The sequence below is a fragment of the Falco biarmicus genome, chromosome 6, assembly GCF_023638135.1.
Source record: "Falco biarmicus isolate bFalBia1 chromosome 6, bFalBia1.pri, whole genome shotgun sequence".
Classification (NCBI taxonomy): domain Eukaryota; kingdom Metazoa; phylum Chordata; class Aves; order Falconiformes; family Falconidae; genus Falco; species Falco biarmicus.
In genome coordinates, this window is record NC_079293.1 from 26,865,859 (window position 1) to 26,886,426 (window position 20,568).

The 20,568-nt window shown below is 41.4% G+C and overlaps 1 protein-coding gene across 3 annotated transcripts in view; it reads left to right on the forward strand.

Annotated features, from left to right (window-relative positions):
• Positions 1 to 20,568, forward strand: part of RNF144A (ring finger protein 144A) — a 67,464-nt gene that overhangs the window by 23,729 nt on the left and 23,167 nt on the right. For all 3 annotated transcript variants that reach the window (XM_056343385.1, XM_056343386.1, XM_056343384.1), the window contains one exon: positions 12,229 to 12,374. In XM_056343385.1, coding sequence (XP_056199360.1) covers positions 12,240 to 12,374 — 135 coding nt within the window. In that variant the 5' untranslated portion in view covers positions 12,229 to 12,239. The remainder of the gene's footprint in view (positions 1 to 12,228; positions 12,375 to 20,568) is intronic.

The window sequence follows — 20,568 nt, forward strand, 5'->3', positions numbered from 1 at the left end:
GCAGTGTGGGATACACCCAACATGCCAGAGCTGAGTACCTGTTGCAGTGTGCATGTTAGTTTGGGCAAGGGGCTAATAAGGTCTAGGATTGCTAAGGGGCAGTGCAGAATGTTAGCAGGCAATTCTTATTTTGAGAGTAGGCTGTCACTTTCACTACATATCAAATCTACAGCAAAGTCAACTGTGATCACACTGGGTGTTTTTGCATTACTTTATTGTGACCTGAGCTGTTCCTTCTCTGGCAGGATGAATTATGCAGGTATGTAGAAGGTTTAAGGGACAGACTTAAGCACCTTCAGTTTTCTCTTTCTAACAATGCAGTGACATGTAAAGCCATGTGCTTTTTTTATTTTTATGTATATTTTAATTGCAATTCAAATCGACTATACTGATGCCATATTAGAACAGCTCTATTTTTTGATAGCTATTCTGTACTGATGGTACTTTCCTTTAATTTTCAATACTTGTCCTGTTTGGGTAACTCAAAAGCCAAGTGTCTTCCATAATATTAAAGACTAACACCCCCAAAAGTCCTAATCAACTCCATACTGTCCTTAATAAATTAATTAACTGGCAGGGAAAGCCATTTACAAATGTAGACCTGCTCATAGTTTGCTCTTAAGATGTTATAAATGAGGAAGGAAAAACTAGTTCAAGCTCCAAAAGTATCTTAATTTACAATTAATCAATGAGTAAGAGGAGAAAGTTAAATGGCATCTAGAAGTAATAAGGTCCAACACCTACTGATTTTTAAGAGCTCTGTTCAAGTGTACAGTACTGTGTAAAAAAAAAAAAAAAAAAAAAAATCCCAATAGCATTTCCCTGCATGTGTTACCAAAATCAAAGGTCTGTAAGTTACTGGTACTTGTTATCTAGACAACTGTAGCATGAGGATACCTGAAGGGAGTGTTTCCACTGTGGCCAGCCTGCACTCTTCCTTTCTTCCCCTTAGCTTTCTGCTGTCTGTGCATGCCCTTAGTGCTTCAGCCTTTGGTTTTTGGTCCTTCTGCCATTGCTGTTGTGGAGGTTCTAGGCTTGCTGTCTGCCACATGCAGATGGGGTGCTGCAGTGCTGCTGCTTTCCACAGTAAACTTATGCATGTTACTTAAGTGTGTTATACTGCAGGTGTTGTGAAATGTGGGGAGAGGGGGGAAAAATTGCCACTACCAACAAAGCCAGAAGGATTACTGTGCAACGGTAGTATTACTGTGAAGGATTAGAGCAGCGGCTGATGTTGAGGCCAGTGCATTGCACCTCTGAAAATACTGTAAATGCTGATTCTTACTCTGCAGAAGAAGGGAAATGTACACTCAGGCAGCTAACACACTGCTCATCTACCCGCCAGCCAAAGTGGTGTGGCAGGTACCAGCTGATGGGTCAGAGGCAGGGCTAAGCAATGTGAGCAGCTCAGTTACGCAGTCAGCTTGAGGCAGAAGAGGTTATCAGTAGTTTCTTATAACTCGGGAGGATCTAGTGATTAGAACATCACCTTTTTTTGGTGTGTGCAGTCTCGGTGGTTCATACTGACATAAGAACTTTCTCTGGATTGTGAAGTTCAAGGCCTGTGAAAAATGACTTTACTGGACCGTTATGAAGAAACCAGACCAAAGTAAGCATCTGTCACTAATCAAAGTGTTCCTATGTAATGACTGTCTGAAGTTCCCTAGCCTGTGTGAGTGACAGGTCTGTGCCCAGGCATGTGCTGGAGAACTGTGGTCGGAATGCCTAATTCTGCATGTGCAAAAGGAAACTTGGGAACAGACATCACCCTACTCCCCAAGCTAGCAGAGCTGAGATACTAACATTGACCGCAATACGATTACATTTTGTAACACTGTGCTTGAAAGCAAACTGCTGGTATCCTAGAGAAAAGAGGAAAACTTGTTCCAAGCTGCTTTCCTAGTAGGGCACCCAGAACTCTCCTGTTCGGCTGACCTGGGCTGTCCTCCCTTGGATACTGTGCAGGGGAAGGGAGGCTGAAGAGCAGGATTGTAATGCAGATGTGATGAGAGCAGGTTGCTTCAAGCAGGAGGAAATAACAGCAACAGTATTATAGATAGGCAAGGAGATAAAAAGGCAAAGAAAAGAAAACAAAACTTTTAAGAGGATTGGTGATAATTGGATTTGACCAGTGTGCAGAGGAAATTTGAATCAAGTTTGTCAGACCAGAAGTTTGTTGTAAAATGTCCTAGTTCATAGGTGTCATTTTTATCACACAAAGCATCAAATTAAATGCAGCATTGTCTGTTGGTGAGACATATGGAAATTCTTAAATATTTTCTTCTGCTATCCATTTTTAAATTTGGTAGTACTATTGACCAGGCTAGATCCTGTTTGCAGGATGTACTGAGCAGGCTGGATCAGAGTTTTTTTCAGTGCTCAAGAGATGAGGGGGTAGAGTGGGATCATTTTACCGATCTATAATTTAGGTCATTGCAGAGCCCAAGCTATTAAATTTATTGTCAAAAGATGGAATTCTTCCAGAAAGATGTGTATGGTTTTGGTTGGCGGTTTTTTTTTTCTGTTTGGGTGGTTTTTTTTCTTTGGCTGAGGTGCCTGGTATTAGACACAAAATCTTCCTCTGAAGGCCTTCAAAATCGCTTCCCTTCCTCTCACTGAGTAGGTAATATAGGCAGTTATCTTGGAAAACCTGCTTCTTTAGGCACCAACAATAGGGTGACTAAGTCTGAATCCCGTCCTAGTTTTTCCTTATGTATAGTCTGGTGTGTCACTTTGTACACAAAAGTAACAAAAGTTACACAAAGCGTAACAAAAGTTGTGAGTTTTTATAGCATGACATCTAATTCAAATCTACTGTACTTTTCTGTCCTCTGAAGACTAGAAGGGTAGTTCTGGGTCATAGCTGATGCACGGGGCGATATGGTATAATAGAAGCTGTTACTTCTGTAGAAAAGCTGTCCAACTTCTAGCTAGAGCTGCTGTTTTTAGGCATGGTTTTGGAAAAAAAAGTAATTTTCCAGATGGCTGTAATTACTGCACAAAACATTCCTATGAAGTTTTACTCTTTCTATGAAGTCTTCCTCTTTTTTTTGTACTTAAGCAGTATTTTCTTCCTAGTCCTATTGGCTATATGTGCTGTGTTGGTACTTCTCCCTCTTAATGTTGTTAGTGGAAGATAACTTTTAGAACAAGGGAGAACTTCTCCGAGGGGCAGATCTGGGACATGAGAGTGGGAAGTTGCTGTCCACACAGGGAGCTGTGAAAAATGCAGTCCCTTACAAATATTTGCCTGGAATTTGGTGGTTATTGAGTCACAGGAACAGGGAGAGCTGTGGGTGAATTAGCTAGGCTTCACCCAGCTCTGATTGCTGTTTTCAGCTACTAGTGTATCTGCTTTGCAGTTCAGGTGTAGCATACAAAGGGATGGTACTTGTGTATGTATTGTCTTATAGCTAAGGTGTGAGCTGGTGGTTAAGACCTGAGCTCTGCTGTTAGCACGTGTGACAGACAGTAAGAGGATTTGTGGTGGGTTTTTTCAGTCCTATGCACTTTATTCCTGCACCTGAGACTTGTAAAGCACAATGGAAGTACAGCACTGGGCAGTGCACCAAGTATGCATTTTGCCATAGTTGCAGGGAAAAAGACAGTTTTTATTTCCTTTTGATTGGTGGAAATAAGAGACTTGCTCAGCTGGTCTCTCCAGATGTCTTGGTCAGAACTGGGGCTCTACTTCCCTTGCTCATGCTCACATTTTGTTGGTAATTTTGCAACCTTTAAATGTCATTTCTAGCTTTAAGTTTCCAAGGCTCCCCCCCCCCCCCCCCCCCCCCCCCCCCCCAAAGAAGAAACCTACAGAGCTCAAGCTTAGTGTTGTTTGGGCTTTGTGTAAACACAGCTTTTACTTTTCTGGGAGAGTCAGCTGTGGAGAAGGAAAAATCTTGTGGTATGTTAGTTTCAAACTGCTCCTTACTGATTTATTGCTATTGTGGAGACAGTGCAGAGTGAGGTAATTCATCAGTTCCTTGTAAGCAGAGAGGAGCAAAGAATAGGAGGAAACAAGGAAAGGGGTGGAGGGGGAAAGAGCTGGCAAAGAGAAAATAAAAACAGGGGGAAATGTAAGGGATGGGAGGAAAGGCACAACAAAGCAGTTGATTTTTGACTGGGTGGTTTGTGAGTTTCTGGAAAGTAACAAGATGTTACCTTAGAAAGCAGTGGAATTGTCTGTGCCCTTGTTATTATTGTGGCCTTCACTAGCTGGAACATGAGCGTCACAAGGGACTTCAGTGCTGGACAGTGTTCTGGGATTGTTGCAGCCGCAAGGTGTGTCCTCAGGTTACAACTGGCTTTGGTTAAGACCAGTCTCTTGTAGGTCAGCTACATCTTTATCTTGCTTTAAGACCTATTCCAGATGTTCAAGTCTCCCGCAATGAAAGGAGCCCAGGGTGAATCTGGCAGAGTTAGCGCCGGCGAGAGGGCAAGGTGTATGGGTGGGAATCAGCCTAAGGCTTACGGTGGTTTAAATGCGGGTGGCTCCTGTGGCCAGTAGTGCAGCTCTAGTTGGTATGGCCAGCAGTTGGGCCAAAATAGTCAGCATACCCTAAAGCAGGTATCTATAGCCACGATGATAATAGGAGCCTGTAGCTGGAAAACGTGAAGGTGTCTTCTTAGCCATATTGATTTGGAGTAGGACTTAACCGTGTTGAGCTGCCTGCCTTGGCTGATGAACGCTAGCTGCATAGCCCTGTGTGTACCCATGGTTTTGAGCATGAATTGTGTTAAAGGTGGTGGCTACAAGGAGCAGGATACTCTGTAAAATCTGAAAACTTGGTAACCATCAGCTTGCTTCCAGTAGAAGCAAAAGCTGAAAACATCCAGCCAGGAAAAGGAGTTTGAGTTTGTTACTGATTCTGTTTTCTGATAACAAAAAAAAAAGCCAAGTTAACAGGATGTTGCTCTTTCACTCTGAAAATCTTCTGGTAGTTGCCAGCATTTGCTGAAATAGTGACTCATATCACAACTCCTTTCAAGAAAGATTACATTGCTTTTTCTGCATTCAACTGTCAGTAGAAAGGAAAAGTTTGAGATATTTTTTTCAGTTACCCTTCTTCCTTTGGTCATGATGCCAACAGGTTGTTTTAATCTGTGCTTGATCTCAGCGTCTTGTGACTGTTTCAGTCATGTAGTCTTAGTTCTGGTTTGTTGAAACTTGGGGAGGAGGAGAACAATGGAGTGTGAGTATGGAGAAAATCTTTCTTATTCCTAGATTCTGTTTGCAGCTGATATTCCTGTCTCTAAAATACAAAGCTTAAATATTTCTTAGCTGTTGATAATTTAACCCATGGTTTTCCACACTTTTGCATGGGCTTAGTGGTTGCCACAGAAACTCATGGATGGTACCTTGCTCTTGGCCCTAGTATTCGAAGGCAGGGATTCATTGCAGTAGAGTTTATGGGAGTTTTTCAACAGGAATGGCATTAAAGTTCATGGGAGCTTTTAATGAGGATCAAATGGGTTCATCACTTAAAGGAAGCCAAGGAGATGGGCAGGCTTATTCTCTCCAGACCAAAATATGTTGCATTCTTGCAGGTGATACACCTGTGCTACAGTGTCTGGGCTTTTCTCCAGTATGACAAGGGGGTGGAATTTTCCTGCCCAGCACAGGGGAGAATGCTTTTAAAATGCATATCGTTTTGGCCTAGCTGTTCCGCATTACTGTGAGGCCATGTCTGTGGCTGCTGAGGGTGCCCGGGGTGTGCTGAGGGGCTGGGGCACCAGAGAAGCAGGATGGTGCAAGGACCTCCCGGCTCTGGGCTGAGGTGCTCTGCTGCACCAGGGCTCATACAGTCGCTTGGACAGCAAACATTGATTAGGCACTTGAATTCTGAGCAATATTCTGTAGTATTGCCACATCTCTGTCCTTTTGTTCAATAGCCCCAAAAGATTACACAAGTGTTTTTGGGGCACAATGCAGTGGAATTCTGCTTCAGTTGTTATTGTACAACAAAATATACTACTTCTGGCAACAGCCAGGAAGAAGATCTTTTTGCCCTATTTTCTCCTCATTTCCCCCCGTCTCTTCTGTGTTCTCTACTTTCTTCCTTCTCACCCCTTTTTTCTTTTTAATAAAATGTTTTGGGTTGTTTTTTTTCCCTCCATGCCTTTAAATCTTCCAGTGCTTTCCCTTCTGCCTGACTGCAGTTTCTTTCAGATGGAGCAAAGTGGGTGTCTTTGGTTTGTTTTGTTTTTTTTTTACCTCTTTGAAATGTTTTCACCCTTGCCTATGGGGTCTGAAAAGCAGCCACACCCGGTTTATTTCAGGTTACTGCTGTTGGCAGTGCTTTGAGAAGCCACAATTGCACCAGAGCTGGTGACACACACAGGAGAATGCAGGGTCAGAAAAGTATTGGCACTGTCACATTTTTTAGTAGCTGTATTTCTGGGGATACATGAAAGGATTTTGCCCTCTGAGGTTTCTTCTGCATGGAGAGAAGATGAGCTTATCTATTTGTAGCATGTCTATTTGTAGTATTCTTTAGAAGTTAGTATCTTTTCCTCTTTACCCACCCACATTTGATAGGCAGTGTTGTTACATACATCCTTAGATCTGGAAGCTCTCCATTGTTGTTCTAATATTTAAAATATTTTGTGGTCTGTGCCGTAATCAAACCAAGCTGAGTACATTATTCTGTTTTTTCCCCTCTTATATGATACTCTAATTTCTCAGGAAAAGAAACAAGATAAATTGATAGCCAGGTATTAAGCAAAAAGATTTTTAGCTCCCACTAACAGTGACTTGTCCCAGAAGTAGTCCAGTAGATTTCTTTCACTCTTGGTGCTATTGTTTAAGTACCTTTTATTAGTGAGAAACCAGCTGTTCTTTCTTTGGGCATTGGAATGTTTGAATGTAATCTTTATATGTGTATATATTTTAATATTATACATACATGTGCATCTATATTAGATATTTATATATATTTAAAATATGGGGGGGTTATCAGTTAGGAAGGTAAAGCAAAGAAACACAGTGGCTATTCATGGGGTGAAGTCCCTGGAATAACTTTTTCAACTCAGGGAACAGCCTGTTTCCCACGTGCTATACTGGCCAGAAGATTGAAGTTGCTGACAGTACTCTAAGCTTTTACATGTTTTTATCTCTTCTGGGCTGAAGCCGTGGAATAGCTTGAAAACAAGAACAGAGATGGTGGTCTTGGCATTGATGGTTAACCGGTGTAAGGACTTAAAGTTCGGGTCTGAAGAGTTCACGGTTGACCTATGTGTTGACAATACTTTCTGCAGTATATTCTGTACAAGCTAAAGTTTCTTATGTGTTGATAAGAGTTATGCTTGAAAAACAGCAGCATGTTATACTGGTGGAAGACAGAACGTGGCTTTACTGGTTGGGGTTGCCTGGAATTCAAAGGACAACTGATATCTGCTGGACTCATGCAGTTATTGTGGATCAGATTTATGAGTGAGCCTTCAAGAGTTAGGTAGGTATCTGGCAGGATTTAAGAACTTAAGTCAGGCAGGCAGCAAAGCTCTGTAAGTTAGTAATCTCTAAACACCTAAACATATAAATCCAGTCTTCTGTGTGTTTGCTTGACATCTAGCAGAGACAATTATTCTACTTACCTCCCTGGTAAACTGGGATTGATAAGTGAGAGATACTAAGTCTGCCTGTCAACTTTTATAATCATAAAATCTACCTAGTGGGTAAATTTTTATTCATTAATTTGTGTTGTGGGGGACTTTTGAATGTTCTTACCAGTCTATGGTACAGTTGCATAATAAAAACTGGCAACACCAACAAAATAGTTGCTAACTAGTCAATTATGTCATGCAGGCTTCTTTCATATTTCCTTAGCCATATAATTCTGAGGATTCTTGGAAGAGCCTAGGAACAGAGAAAAATGGCATGCAAGTTCAAACTCTGACAGAGGGGGAAACAAATAATCCAAGCTTCAGGACTGTTGCTGAACACCCTCAGCCACCAACCTGGATCATGTGAACTAGCCCCTGCTGGCTTGGGGTCTTGGAGATTGCTAGTGATTCACAGGCAGTGACCTACGGCTGTAGCTACATAGGAAGGCTCAGAATTGCTTAGGTCAAAGTCAAAATAATCACTTAATACATGTGGCAGGCAGTGCCAGTTCCAGAGTGCAGTGTAGTAGCCTTTGCAGATGACTCCGCTTCAGAAATGTGCGTTTTTTCCACATAAGTAAAAAAATGGGAGAAATTTTTAAGATTTATATGTATTAACATTAAATATATAAACATACTTCATATAAAATATAGAAAATTGTACTGTGACAGATGTGTTTGACTTTATGTAGGAAGAAGTGTAGCCTGTATTATTTTTATATATACACAGACATATGCACACATATACTTATATAAATATATATACAAAACTAAAACTGCACTATAACAGATGTGTTTGATTTCATCTAGTAGCCTGGATTATTTTAACTAGCATCACTTTGACAAAAAGGGGCAACAGGAATGAGAACTAATTTTAAATCCCATTTAAATTCCTTCCTTTGACTTAAGAGGGCTGTTTTCAATCATGTCAGTGAATTTGGATTAAGATAACTCCTTAAGGCAGATGAATTAAGTGTGGCTGATTAACTAGTTCTCTGGTAGGAGAGGGAACTGAAGCCCTTAATTTAGAAGTTAAACCCATTCCTGACCTAAAGCTGAAATTTAGATTCTGTTGAAAGCTCTATATTGAGTCTTTCTTGGTGAAAAAGACCCACCAGTTAAAGTGTGCTGTGTATGACTGTCTTGTTCAACCATATTTTCTAGTCCCTTTTTCCTCGTAAACTGGTCGTGTATCTGTAAAGTGTTGACAATGTAACTGTATCCCGACTGTGCAGTGCCATGCAATACTTGACTGCAGTAAGAAAACTCACGCTGTTTTATGATTTCTTGAATGACTTGCATGGAATAAGGTTGCATTATTTCCTGATTACAGTGTTTTTCACAGAAGTTTTCACAGTATTTCTGTTTCACTGTCTTCTGCAACTTCTTGAAGCCTGGAAAGAAAGAATTGTTCTATTCTTGACTTACCAGAGATAGTCAGCCATTTGTTGTCACTTGAAAATGTAGGCTGTGTAGGTGGACCAAAATCTGAGGGATTACTGTTCAGAAATCCAGTTTGTATTCACTTAATTCATTAATTGTTGTGCAGAAATAATGAAAGATTCCTTCCCCTTCATAGCCATCTCCCAGAATGCATAATAGTCATGTTTTAAATATATTAACATATTGTTACATCAACGTGACCGCAGTCACATTGCATTGCACATCACTAGAAAGCATGAGTGTACAATCTGAAGCTGTAAGGGACCACAGCTATGGAACAGTAAGAGTCTACACCTGTTTTTGACAGAAGGTGTGAGGTTTTTTTTTCTCCTCCACTCATATCTTGTGAGTTTGCTTCGTTTTTTTTTTTTTTTTAAAAAGCTTTGTTAAGCTTCATGATATGTAATCATGGAAGCTTATTACTTAATTGCAACAGTGTAGCAGGTGATCGTGAAGCAGGGTCTAGTCTGTGCTTTGGGAAGGCTTTGTTCTTTGTTCCTTTACAGGGACACCCAGTAGAGATGCTGCAGTGGGATGTGGTAGCTTTTTGTATATGTTTTCTAAGGCTGGGTGGCAAATTTCTTTATTGTTGCGCTAATGCCACCAGCAACAACGGATATTTCCCCCACCCCATGACGGCTGTAAGATTTCATTATTACAAGGTGTTTGGCAAGGAGGGGTGAGGAGGAATAGCTCTGTTACCACTTGAGGGTTCATTCAGGTTTTGCTTTCTGTTATCTCTGTGGCTGAGTTCGTCATGGATTATGTGCCAGCTGTGTAGGGCAACAAATTTCTGCTGGCCTGCTGGATGCCGGCTTGAAAGAAGTTTCACCTTGATTCACTTTTGCCTTACAGAAGACAAAGAGGATAAATATTTCCCAATGAGGTGTTAACTGCAGTATAGCTGTGCTGCAAAAGAGCCTCTTTTGAAAGTCCTAGGCAGCAAGCTTTATTAACTGAAAGGTTAATATTTTCCCCTTTATCATAACTTATTGACCCACACTGAATAAATACATACATTTCTTTTTTGTTTGGATTATTCTTATTTGTCTTTATTAATGTTTGGCAAGCTTTTAGTCTGATTTGTGTCAGATCTTACATCTTCTCCATGAAACTTGCTAGGATATTTGTCTGCCGCATGTATTAAAGTGTGTCCTTGACTTAAATTTATCCTTCTTCATTGTTCATCTGCTAGTTTCATTTGCTTGCTGCCATAAGCAACAGATGTGAAATAAACAGGGCAGGACAGCAAATAGCTCAGGTGTGTTTGATCGCTGCTTCTCAAATACTTCATGAGTCTCTGCAAATGTCACATAAACCAAAGCCTGGAAGAAGAAAATTGTTTTTGCTGATACTCAGTGTTGAATGGAAAAGTATGGGTAATTGACAGTAAAGAAGCAGTCTAGCCTTAAAGATTTTGGGGTTTCATTCATATCGCTGTGTCAGACTGTCACGTTAAGGTCTCAGAATGACTGTGCAGCAGAAGTCCTGGTTTGTGACATGGAGTCATTATTCATGTGCCATTCTACGGAACTGTTGCCTCAGTTTCCTTTGAAACGGTGGGGAGTTTGTGTGTGGGCTTTCAGAGGAAGTGATCCAGAGCATCCCTGGAAATTAGGGTGTTTAATCTTTCTCTCCCCCTCTCCTGCCTGACGGCTGCACTAGAAATAAGTATGACTAGGCTCTGCACTTTTGGTGTCCTTTATGTACATTATAAAGGGCATCTTCTAATGAGTTAGACTGAACAGAGGGCTAACATAAAATCTTCACTTTGTTTCAGAGTATTTAGAGACCTGGGTGGATTCATGTCCACAATTAATTGAATATCAAAGACTTCACAAACACTTCTTTGAACTCTCAGTGTGATGTCTTTGGGGGCAAGAAGTATGCTTCGGTTGAGCATCTGCCTAAACCTAGTGTAATAAGCATTTATTTGTTGCAGTTCTGAGGGTTTTGGGAATAATTCATGGATAATAAACTTGGATATAAGCAGTTCCTGAAAGTGCAAATGAAGGGAGAAGGGGGGGAACAAAAAGGGCCGGGGGGTGGGGAGTGGGTGGGGCGGGCAGGGGAAACAACCACCACCACCCCACCAACCATAACCGTGGTTGGAATAGTGTAACTGCCACTGTGGGGAAGGTAAGGAACCAGCTACTTTTGAGGAGGGAAGTAAGATTATGTGGACCTCCCAGCAGTCTTGGGATGTGAATTTCACACACTTTGAAGGTCATGTCAGTGACAAAACAATGCTAGCAAATATGGTATTAAGATTGGACATACTATATAAGTTACCTTAAGATGTCGGGGGGGGTGTGTGTGGTGGATTTCGTTTGGTTCTTCCCCCCCCATCTGTGTAACTTAAATTAGCTTTCCTCTTTGTAGGAATACATTTGTTATGTGGGAAGTTATTTTATTTCCAGTTAGTCAATTGACAGCTCTCTGTCTGGGCCCTGAAGCCTAGGATAAAGATGCTCTGTGTGGTCCTAACTTATTGCTGTCTTGAGGGTTACATAGGTATTACAGCCTTTTTCTGTAGTTACTTGCCCCAGTTGGTTGTTGCTACAGCAAAGCTGTGTTCTCAGCATATTGCAAGGTTTGGAAGAAAAATGCAGGCTAAAACTCTGAGTGTACTCGGAATATTCATTGTTCTTTCTAAAAATAACTTGGCAAACTGATCGATCTCTCATGCTTTTAGGAACAAAAATATCTTGGTCTGTGAGTTTCAATATTATCAGGCTGGAAAAGGGGAATAATAGGTGCTTGGTTCATGAAAGACCTTGTGGGTCTTGCCTGGGTAGCTGGAGTTGTGGGGGTTAAGGAATGTATAAGCTTGTAACTAGTGGTTAAAACGACAAGAATTGGGGATGAGATTTTTGCATGTATAGTGTCAGACAAGTCTGACCTTCTGACCTAAGGATATTTCCTGCTTGTTCTCATATTTTGTCAGTGTATTGTGGCCTGTGGTGTTTTTTTTCCTTTTGCTTGCTTTATGCATGTTTTATCAGGTCAGGCAGAGGATATATAGTCTGCTGCAAGTGCTGACATTGTCAAATTAGCCATTGCTGTTTATAGCTGTTTCTTTTTTCCTGTAGAGCTGACAGGCAGCAGCTGACAAGGAGATTTTCAGTGGCAGAAATGTACTATCAATATAAGGAAATAATGGAGTTTTGTGCTGTTTTTCAGACTGTTCTGCAATGACTACAGCAAGATATAGGCCTACTTGGGACTTGGTACTTGACCCATTAGTGTCCTGCAAGCTCTGTCTTGGTGAATATCCCGTGGAGCAGATGACAACAATAGCACAATGCCAATGTATCTTCTGTACCCTGGTGAGTTTTCCTTTTTTTATTATGCATAAAAAAACAATGCACAATTTCAGCTGCAGAAGTCACGTGTGTTTCTGCTGAGTGGGTTTCACCCTGAAGCGTTGATGCTGAAGTGGAAATGAATACTGTTGCTGTGTACTTGACACAAATGCTAGCAGGTAAACTTTCTGGTTTTCCTATTTTTAAAAAAATAAAAGGTTTTTACAGCAGTGTACTGAAGTGCTGAGTATACACTTAGTTCCTTAGGAAGGTTATTCACCCTTAGCCTTTTGCCTGTCAGTGGCTTGGATTTGGGTTGGATTTGTTGGGTTGTTTTTGGTTAGTTGGTTTTTTTGGTCTTTTTTTTGGTGTGGCAGTTGTTTTTTCTGGGCTGTCTTTTTTTGTTTGTGATTTTTTTTTTTTCCTTTTAACTTTAGAGTAGAATCTTTCACTAAGAAGGAACCCACAACAATCATATAGTCCAGCTGCCTGACCACTTCAAGGCTGACCAAAAGTTAATGCATGTCATTCAGGACGTTGTCCAAATGTTTCTTGAATACTGACAGACATGGGGAATCAACAGTCTCTCTAGGAAGCCTGTTCCAGTGTTTCACCACCTTCTCAGTAAAGAAATGCTTCCTAATGCCCAGTTTAAATTTACTCTGCAGCTTTGACCCATTCCTGCCTATCCTGTCACTGGATACCAGGGAGAAGAGCTCAGCACTACCCTCTCTGTGTCCCCTCCTCAGGGACCTGTAGAGAGAGAGCAATGTGGTCGCCCCTCAGCCTCCTTCTCTCAAAACTAGACAAGCCTAAAGTCCTTAGCTGCTCCTTGCAGGACATTGCTTCCAGCTCTTTCACCAGCTTTTTTTTAATCTCCTTTGGACACATTCAAAGACCTCCACACCCTTCTTACATGGTGGGGCCCAGAACTGCACACATTACTCAGGGCAAGGCTTCACCAGTGCTGAATACAGCAGAATAATCCCCTCTCTGGACCAGCTGGTGACACTGTGTTCGATGCACCCCAGGATGGGGCTTGCTCTCTGGCTGCCAGGGCAGACAGCTGACTCGCACTGAGCCTGCTGTGAACCAGCACCCCCAGATCCCTTTCTGCAGGGCTGCTCTCCAGCCACTCCTCTCCCAATTTATACATGTGCCCAGCATTACTCCATCCCAGTGCAGAATCCAGCGTTTCAGCTTGTTCATTTTCATCCCATTGATGATTGCCTAATACTCCTATCTACCTAGATCCCTCTGCAAGGCCTCTCATCCCTCAAGAGTCAACAGCATCTCCCAGTTTGGTATCATCATCAGACTTGCTGATGGTGCATTCAACTCCTGCAACTCCCAGATAATTGGTAAACATATTGAACAAAAGTGGCCCTAGAACTGAGCCCAAAGGAACATCACTACTGACCGGTTGCCAGCCAGATGTAGCCACTTTCACTACAACCCAACCCTTTGAGCCCTGTCCTGCAGCTGATTCTTCACCCAGCGCACTGTGAACCCGCTCATCCCACGGCTGCACAACTTGTCCAGAAAGATGCTGTGAGGGGCAGTATCGAAAGCCTTACTAAAATCTAGAAAAACGACATCTGCCACCTTCCCTTCGTTCACTAGGCAGGTGACCTTAGTGTAGAAAGACAGCAAACTAGTTAAGCAGGACTTCCCCTTTGTGAACCCATGCTGACTGTGCCTGATGACTGCATCATTCTTTAAATGCCTTTTAATAGTATACAGTATGGCCATGCAAGCACTTGCAACTAGAAAAGTATTTAATGTATTACAGATTCTAGTACTCCTGTATCACCGTTACAATCATATAAGTGGCTTTCATTACCATGTTGTACAACTGCATGACTGGAAAAACAAGCATCTGGTCAGTTAAGTACTAAATGCTGGTGAACATAAGTGTAGTACATAGCAAAGATCATCATTATAGTAAATAGGTATTGCTGGTTTATGAACAGAGAAATAAAAGTAGTAGTAGCTTTCTGTGCCTAATGATTATTTGGAGTGAAAATGTTAGATCCTTTAATTTTGCAATAGGTACAGGTACACCAAAAACCTTGTAAAGATTGTTTGGCAGTGGGAAAGTTACAGTAATATCAGTAAGAATATAATTTCTGGGATAAGTGATGCTCAGACTTCTAACAGCATGTCATAAACTCTTGAGAAATTTTAAGTTTAGACATAGGATTGAGTAATTTATTTTTTTTTAACTTGCAAGTTTTTTTCAACAAAGTTGGTTTTGATATTTGGGTTTTTTTTACGTTGAAGAGTAAGCGGTTTTTAAGTTGTCTTTTCTATCTTTTTCTTCATGGAAATGCTACCTTTTTTAAATAATAGATTTTTTTTTTTCTGATGGCTATTGAGAAAATACAGGGGATTGCCAATAAAACAGCTTCTTTTTGTTGCTTACAGGAACAGCTGTTTGCATTGCTTTTGTTTTGCTCAGTTTTTAATACATGTAATACTCTAAAAACTCCCAGGTTGTTACAAGTAACTTTTAATGTTGATGGTCTTTGGGAAAAGACAAAGTGAGCACACAGGCAGGTAAACAGATATAATCCATTGCAAACACTGTGCCTGGCCAATTACAGGATAAGTATTGCTTTGTTCCACACTTTGAAAGGAGTGTTTGCTCAAGCATGCAAAAGTATATAAAATAATAGACTTAATTAAAACTGTTCTCTGCTGACCTGGTGTTTACAGGTGAGTTTTCAGTGTGTCTCCCTGTTGTCTGGACATGGAGAGAATTTTAATTTCATTTTTCAGTAACATCTAAGTGGCAGAAGGAAGACTGGGTTACCAGATGCATCTTTGCTCTCCACCTTGTTCCTTCTGACACTTGCTGCCATCACTGATCTTCCATTTCTTCTTGGTAGAATATGGTTATTGACTCTTACTGCTGTTTCGAAAGATAGAGCCCATTATAGATGTTGAAGATGCAACCTTTGCTAATAACCTATTCTTAGGACCTGGCATAAGGAAACTTGCTGTGGTGACATTGGGTTCTTGTGTCAAACTGTATTCAGGTGGAATCATCAGTCCATTTTTACCACTTGTATTTGATTGTCTTGAATAGTTCATTCAGCTTTGTCCTGTTTAAGCAAATCAGCCTATCTTGTCTGCCTTTTGTCTGCCATTTGCATGATCTTCACTACAGTGACATTTGAGTGCACTGGAAAAATTATTTACCCTTAAGTTTTCCTGTGAATTAATAGGAAATAATATTACCCTTGCTTTCACTGATGGCAGTGGGGGAGGAAGTAAGAATCAGTCCCAGTAATTGCAAGAGGCAATAACTATAAACCTGTTACAGCCCAGGAATTCAGCGTGACCGAAACCCAAGGCCTCCATCTCTACCTCATGGACAGCCTGGCATTGATGTCTTTGGAAATGATCATTGCAGTCCTCAAGATCAACTGTGTTTTGTAAACAGCCAAATTAAAGTTATTGAAAATCACAGTAAAAAAGTATCTTTTTTACTGAAGACTTTGGATGGAGTCTATGTACGGTAGATCAGTATATTATACTAGGATAAGTGGAAATACAACTGGAGAAATATTTGACTGTCTTTGTTTTGTTCTTGATGAACCAACATATAATTTTTCTCTGGCTTCTTGCTTTTATGTAAATGATCTGAGGTAACTAACAGGCACTGCAGTGATATGAGCAAAACAGAAAGAGGGATGTCCGTCACAAGTGTGAAAACTATTTTTGCCACAGCTCTTGCTCCAAGCTCTAGCCCTTCTGTCTAAACAACTCGTGCTGTCTCAGCCTGCTGCATGTATTACAAAGAGATCTTTGAAGTGCAGTGCTACTGATACGTAGGCAGAATTTAGATCAACATGCAGATTTCTCGATCCTATAATATTTCTGTCTGCAAGTCTTCACTCTTTATAACCATAGAAGTGCTGTGGTCTCATGAAGGATTGTCTCTTCCCAACACTTACACAATAACACAACATTGCTATTCAGAAAGAGAGAATGGGGACACTGTTTCCTTTTGCTCTCTGGCAGAGCTGTGCATGGATTGAATAGAGCAGACTGCCACTCCTCTGCTGATAAGGCATAGATGCTATAATTTCCCATCACATTATTTTTCCAGTTGTGGCTATTAGTACAATACTCCATTATGGTTTTTATCATTATGATCACTAATGTGCACACAATGCTGTGAGCTCTCAGGTTTTGTATATCTCATCCATTAGGCATGTATCCGTTGTTGGATTGCTTGAGGTACCAGAGGAACAAAAGTCTAGAGGGTAGAAAGAAAAACAAGCTTATCTGCTGTGCTGGTTTTCTGTTTGTTTGTTTTTTCCGAGTATTGTCAAGGGGCAAACTAGTATCTCTTTTCTTCTGCAATCACATCAGCAATAGGACCAATCTGAAGTATTTGAAGTATATTTCAAATTGTGGACTAAAATGCTTAAATGTCTTGTTTTTTTATTAAATCACTTTCCTACTGAAATAGCACACTGTACATAGCTGGTAATTTAAAACGTCAAGGTAGTCAGCAGTTGCTTGCCCCAGCAGAAGTAATTGGTTTTGCATGTTTTCTGCAGAAAGTTTTTCTTACCGCACTTCTCTCCTTAAGGAAGGAAAGGGAAGAGTAAAGCAAACAGAGCATCACTTTTTTGTTTAATTTGGTTTGTATTAGTTACTGCACCAAACTTTTCGAGTTATTACTTAGCCTTTGCTTTTTTGGGGGTGAAGAGGGGGGACAGAGGGAGCAATTTTAGTCCAATTCCTGCGTGAAATTCTGATCACTTTATAACCTATGATGAAGTTCTCCTGTCTTTAAAGGACAGGATGTTCCCTTGATGTGTTAATGATTGGGTATGTACTAAAGTTACAACAGGGTTTGTTCCAGTTGATATTCTTGCATGGAAGTCAACCAGTTGCTTAAATCTGTTCTGATTTAGCTGTACACACATTATACATGTGTGTACATATATATAATTTATAGCTATATATATAAATAGACACATAGAAGTGTCGATGTGTTGCAAGTATAGTGATGCTACTGTTACTCAAGACAAGCTCAGCTCCTCTTGACTTCACATTAGATTGTTCCCTTCAAGATGTTACATATTCCAAGTCTTCCAGTACTAGAGTCATCACTTGCTTACCTTTCTCAGGTTTAAAAAGAAAATCAGTCAAGTTGGCAGTCCAGGCAAGCAAGTATCTAGAAGAAATATAAAGCCTGAGAGACAACTTGTCTTTGATGGAAAAGTTTATTGTGATTGCTCACCTGCAATCCACCTTGTTACTGATGGAGGGGAAGACTGCTATTCAGGTACATGAGAGAGAGATCCTATAATCAGAAAAAAAGTAACAAACCTAACGTTAAGACCTACATTCTGCTCCTTGTCTGTGACTTCTTGTCCAGCTGTGGACATGTGGATCAGCTTTGCGGTGTTTGAAAGTAACACTGCTAGGTTGGTTTTGTTTGTTCAGTAGATACTTGTACTCTGATTCTTACTCCTAGGCTTTACATGAAGCTCTTTAGACAGCTGGCTAATTTTCCTTGGACCTTTAGGCATCCCTCTGAGTTCGGTAGAACTGTGATTTGAGTCTATAGCAAAATATATTCCATCTCAAGTAGCATGACAGTGATGGGCTCTCCTGCTATCACTGGCCTGCTTTCACCAGGATTACTGCATTTGCCTAATCATGACTGTTCATACATGTCTACTTAATTCTAATCATCCCCCTAATAGAGCTTCTCCATAGGCTGAAGACTGGAAAGGCAGACCCTGTGATCAGCAAGGCAAATATCATTATCCTGCCAGGAAGTGGCAGAAGGCATCTTTTTTCGTGTTTTCTTCCTTTCCCTGCCGCCCCTCCCCGCCCCCCCTTTCCCACCTTGTTGTAATGCTTGACTGGAAGCAGATAGTTTTGCTGGCCTCTGAGTTGAATGACTGGAAAAAGCATGATTTACTTAGTGTTATCCCTCATTCCAAATGAGGCAGAGGCAGCATCACCTTCTTGCCCTGGGGCAAGGCAGACCAGACACCAGGAGCGGTGTGGATGGGAGCAGGTGGCTTGGTTGCCTTCTCTGTCCTGTATGGTTTGTCCCTGCTTGCCAAGGAAAACCTGCCTTAGCAGGGCAGTGCTGGGCTGAGGCCAGGCTGTCCCTACCTCTATCAAGACAAGATGCCCTGCTTGTGGCTTTTTTTTTTTTAATTGATTGGAAACAAAGTGCTGAGGTACTAACAGACTGACTCCTGTTCTTACCTCTGCCATCAAGAGTGGTTCCAAAGAATTTTTATCAATATGGTGATAAGTGTTTTATATATAAAAAAACATATATATTTATATATGAGTGTGGGAAATCTAATGGCTTCTGAGATTTTGTAGAGCTCTGGGTACTTCCTAGCAGCTGTAATGTTTTCCTGTTTCCCACCAGCTGCTGGCAAAGCCTGGAGCCTGCCGCTTGTGCTCGCTTCCCCCAGACCTTAGCAGAGAACCGATACTGATCTTGACATGTGATGTGTCAGTAGAGGCTTCATGGTTAGAGGTCACTATGTGTTTGCACAGCAGTTCACATGACTGTCTGGGTTCTGACTTGTCTTGTAGGTGCTGTGATGACAACCCCCTGCTTAAATAATAAACTCTGTATAATAAACTTGGGAACTGTAGAACTCTGACTGAAAACTAAATTTGATCCAGAGCCTTCAGCTCTTCCCTCTCCTGTGTGATGTTACTAAATGAGATTAACGTTATCTGTCTTCATCTGAGCGTTGGGAAAACTAGTTCATTTTTGTCTGCATGTTTTGCATGTGAAAATGAAAGGTCTTTTGTTTGCTGCAGGTGTATTGTCCTCCCACTCAGAAATATTCATTCTGTTCTAAAATAGAATAAACTTTTCTCAAACAACCATATAAGGGAAGACTGATTTTTTTGTTGTTTTTGCCTCCTGAATATTTGAGTTTTATCCTGCATATGTTGGCATTTGAAAACAAATTTCTTTTTGTAATGTTTACTCCAGGTGTTTCTACTGATTGCAGCCCTGAATAAGTGAGAACAAGCAGCTTATGCAAGCTAATGAAGTAGTAAAAATCCAACATGAAAAAGTTATATGTACATCCACTTGAAATATCTATGCTAAAATGAAGATATGTGCAAACTGCAAGATACTATCCTTGTCTTGATTGGCCATTTTCTGCTGACTACTGATCTAAAAGACTTCTCTGAAAAGAAATTGTTCATCTATATATTTTACAGTACACACATATAAATGTCTATTTAATCTCCCTCAAAAAAAACCAAACCAAGCCACCACCATTTCAAGGAATAGGCAGATGTAAGTCGTCTTTGCCTTCCCTTTCTCTGTTAAGATGTGCAACTGGAAATGGGCATTTGTTTTCCACGTTTGTTTAGTTCTGTTGCTTGGTCCTGCCTGTGCCTTCCACAGCTACTGATTGCTGTGTCTCAAAGGATGTTTGTCATGATCTAGTATTTCTCAAGCTGAAGTCAGCAGGGCTCCTCTTTCTGTATCCTTAATGATACATACATTTCTTCTTCCCTCACCTCCATCTGTGGAGAAGGGCCTGGGAGTGCTGGTGGGCAGCAAGGTGCCCATGGGCCAGCAGTGTGCCCTGGTGGCCAAGGCCAGTGGGACCCTGGGGTGCATTAGGAGGAGCATGGCCAGCAGGTCAAGGAAGGTGATCCTGCCCCTCTGCCCCGGTGAGGTTGTGTCTGGGGTGCTGTGTCCAGTTCTGGGGTGGCCAGTTCTGGGCTGCCCAGTTCAAGAGAGACTGGGAACTACTGGAGAGGGTCTAATGGAGGGATGCAAAGGTGATTAAGCAACTTAGGAGGGAAGCCTGAGCAATCTGGGCCTGTTTAGCTTGGAGAAAACTGAGAGGGGACCTTACCAATGCCTGCAGATGTCTGAAGGGCGAGTGCCAAGAGGATGGGGCCAGGCTCTTGTCAGTGGTGCCCAGCGACAGGACAAGGGGCAACGGGCACAAACTGCAACACAGGCAGTTCCACCTGAATATGAGGAAGAACTTCTGTACTGGGAGGGTGCCAGAGCCCTGGCACAGGCTGCCCAGGGAGGCTGTGGGGTCTCCTTCTCTGGAGGCATCCAAAACCCACCTGGATGTGATCCTGTGCAACCTGCTTTAGCAGGGGGTTGGACTAGATGATCTCCAGAGGTGCCTTCTGACCCTGACTGTTCTGTGGTTTGTTGACTGATGGCCTG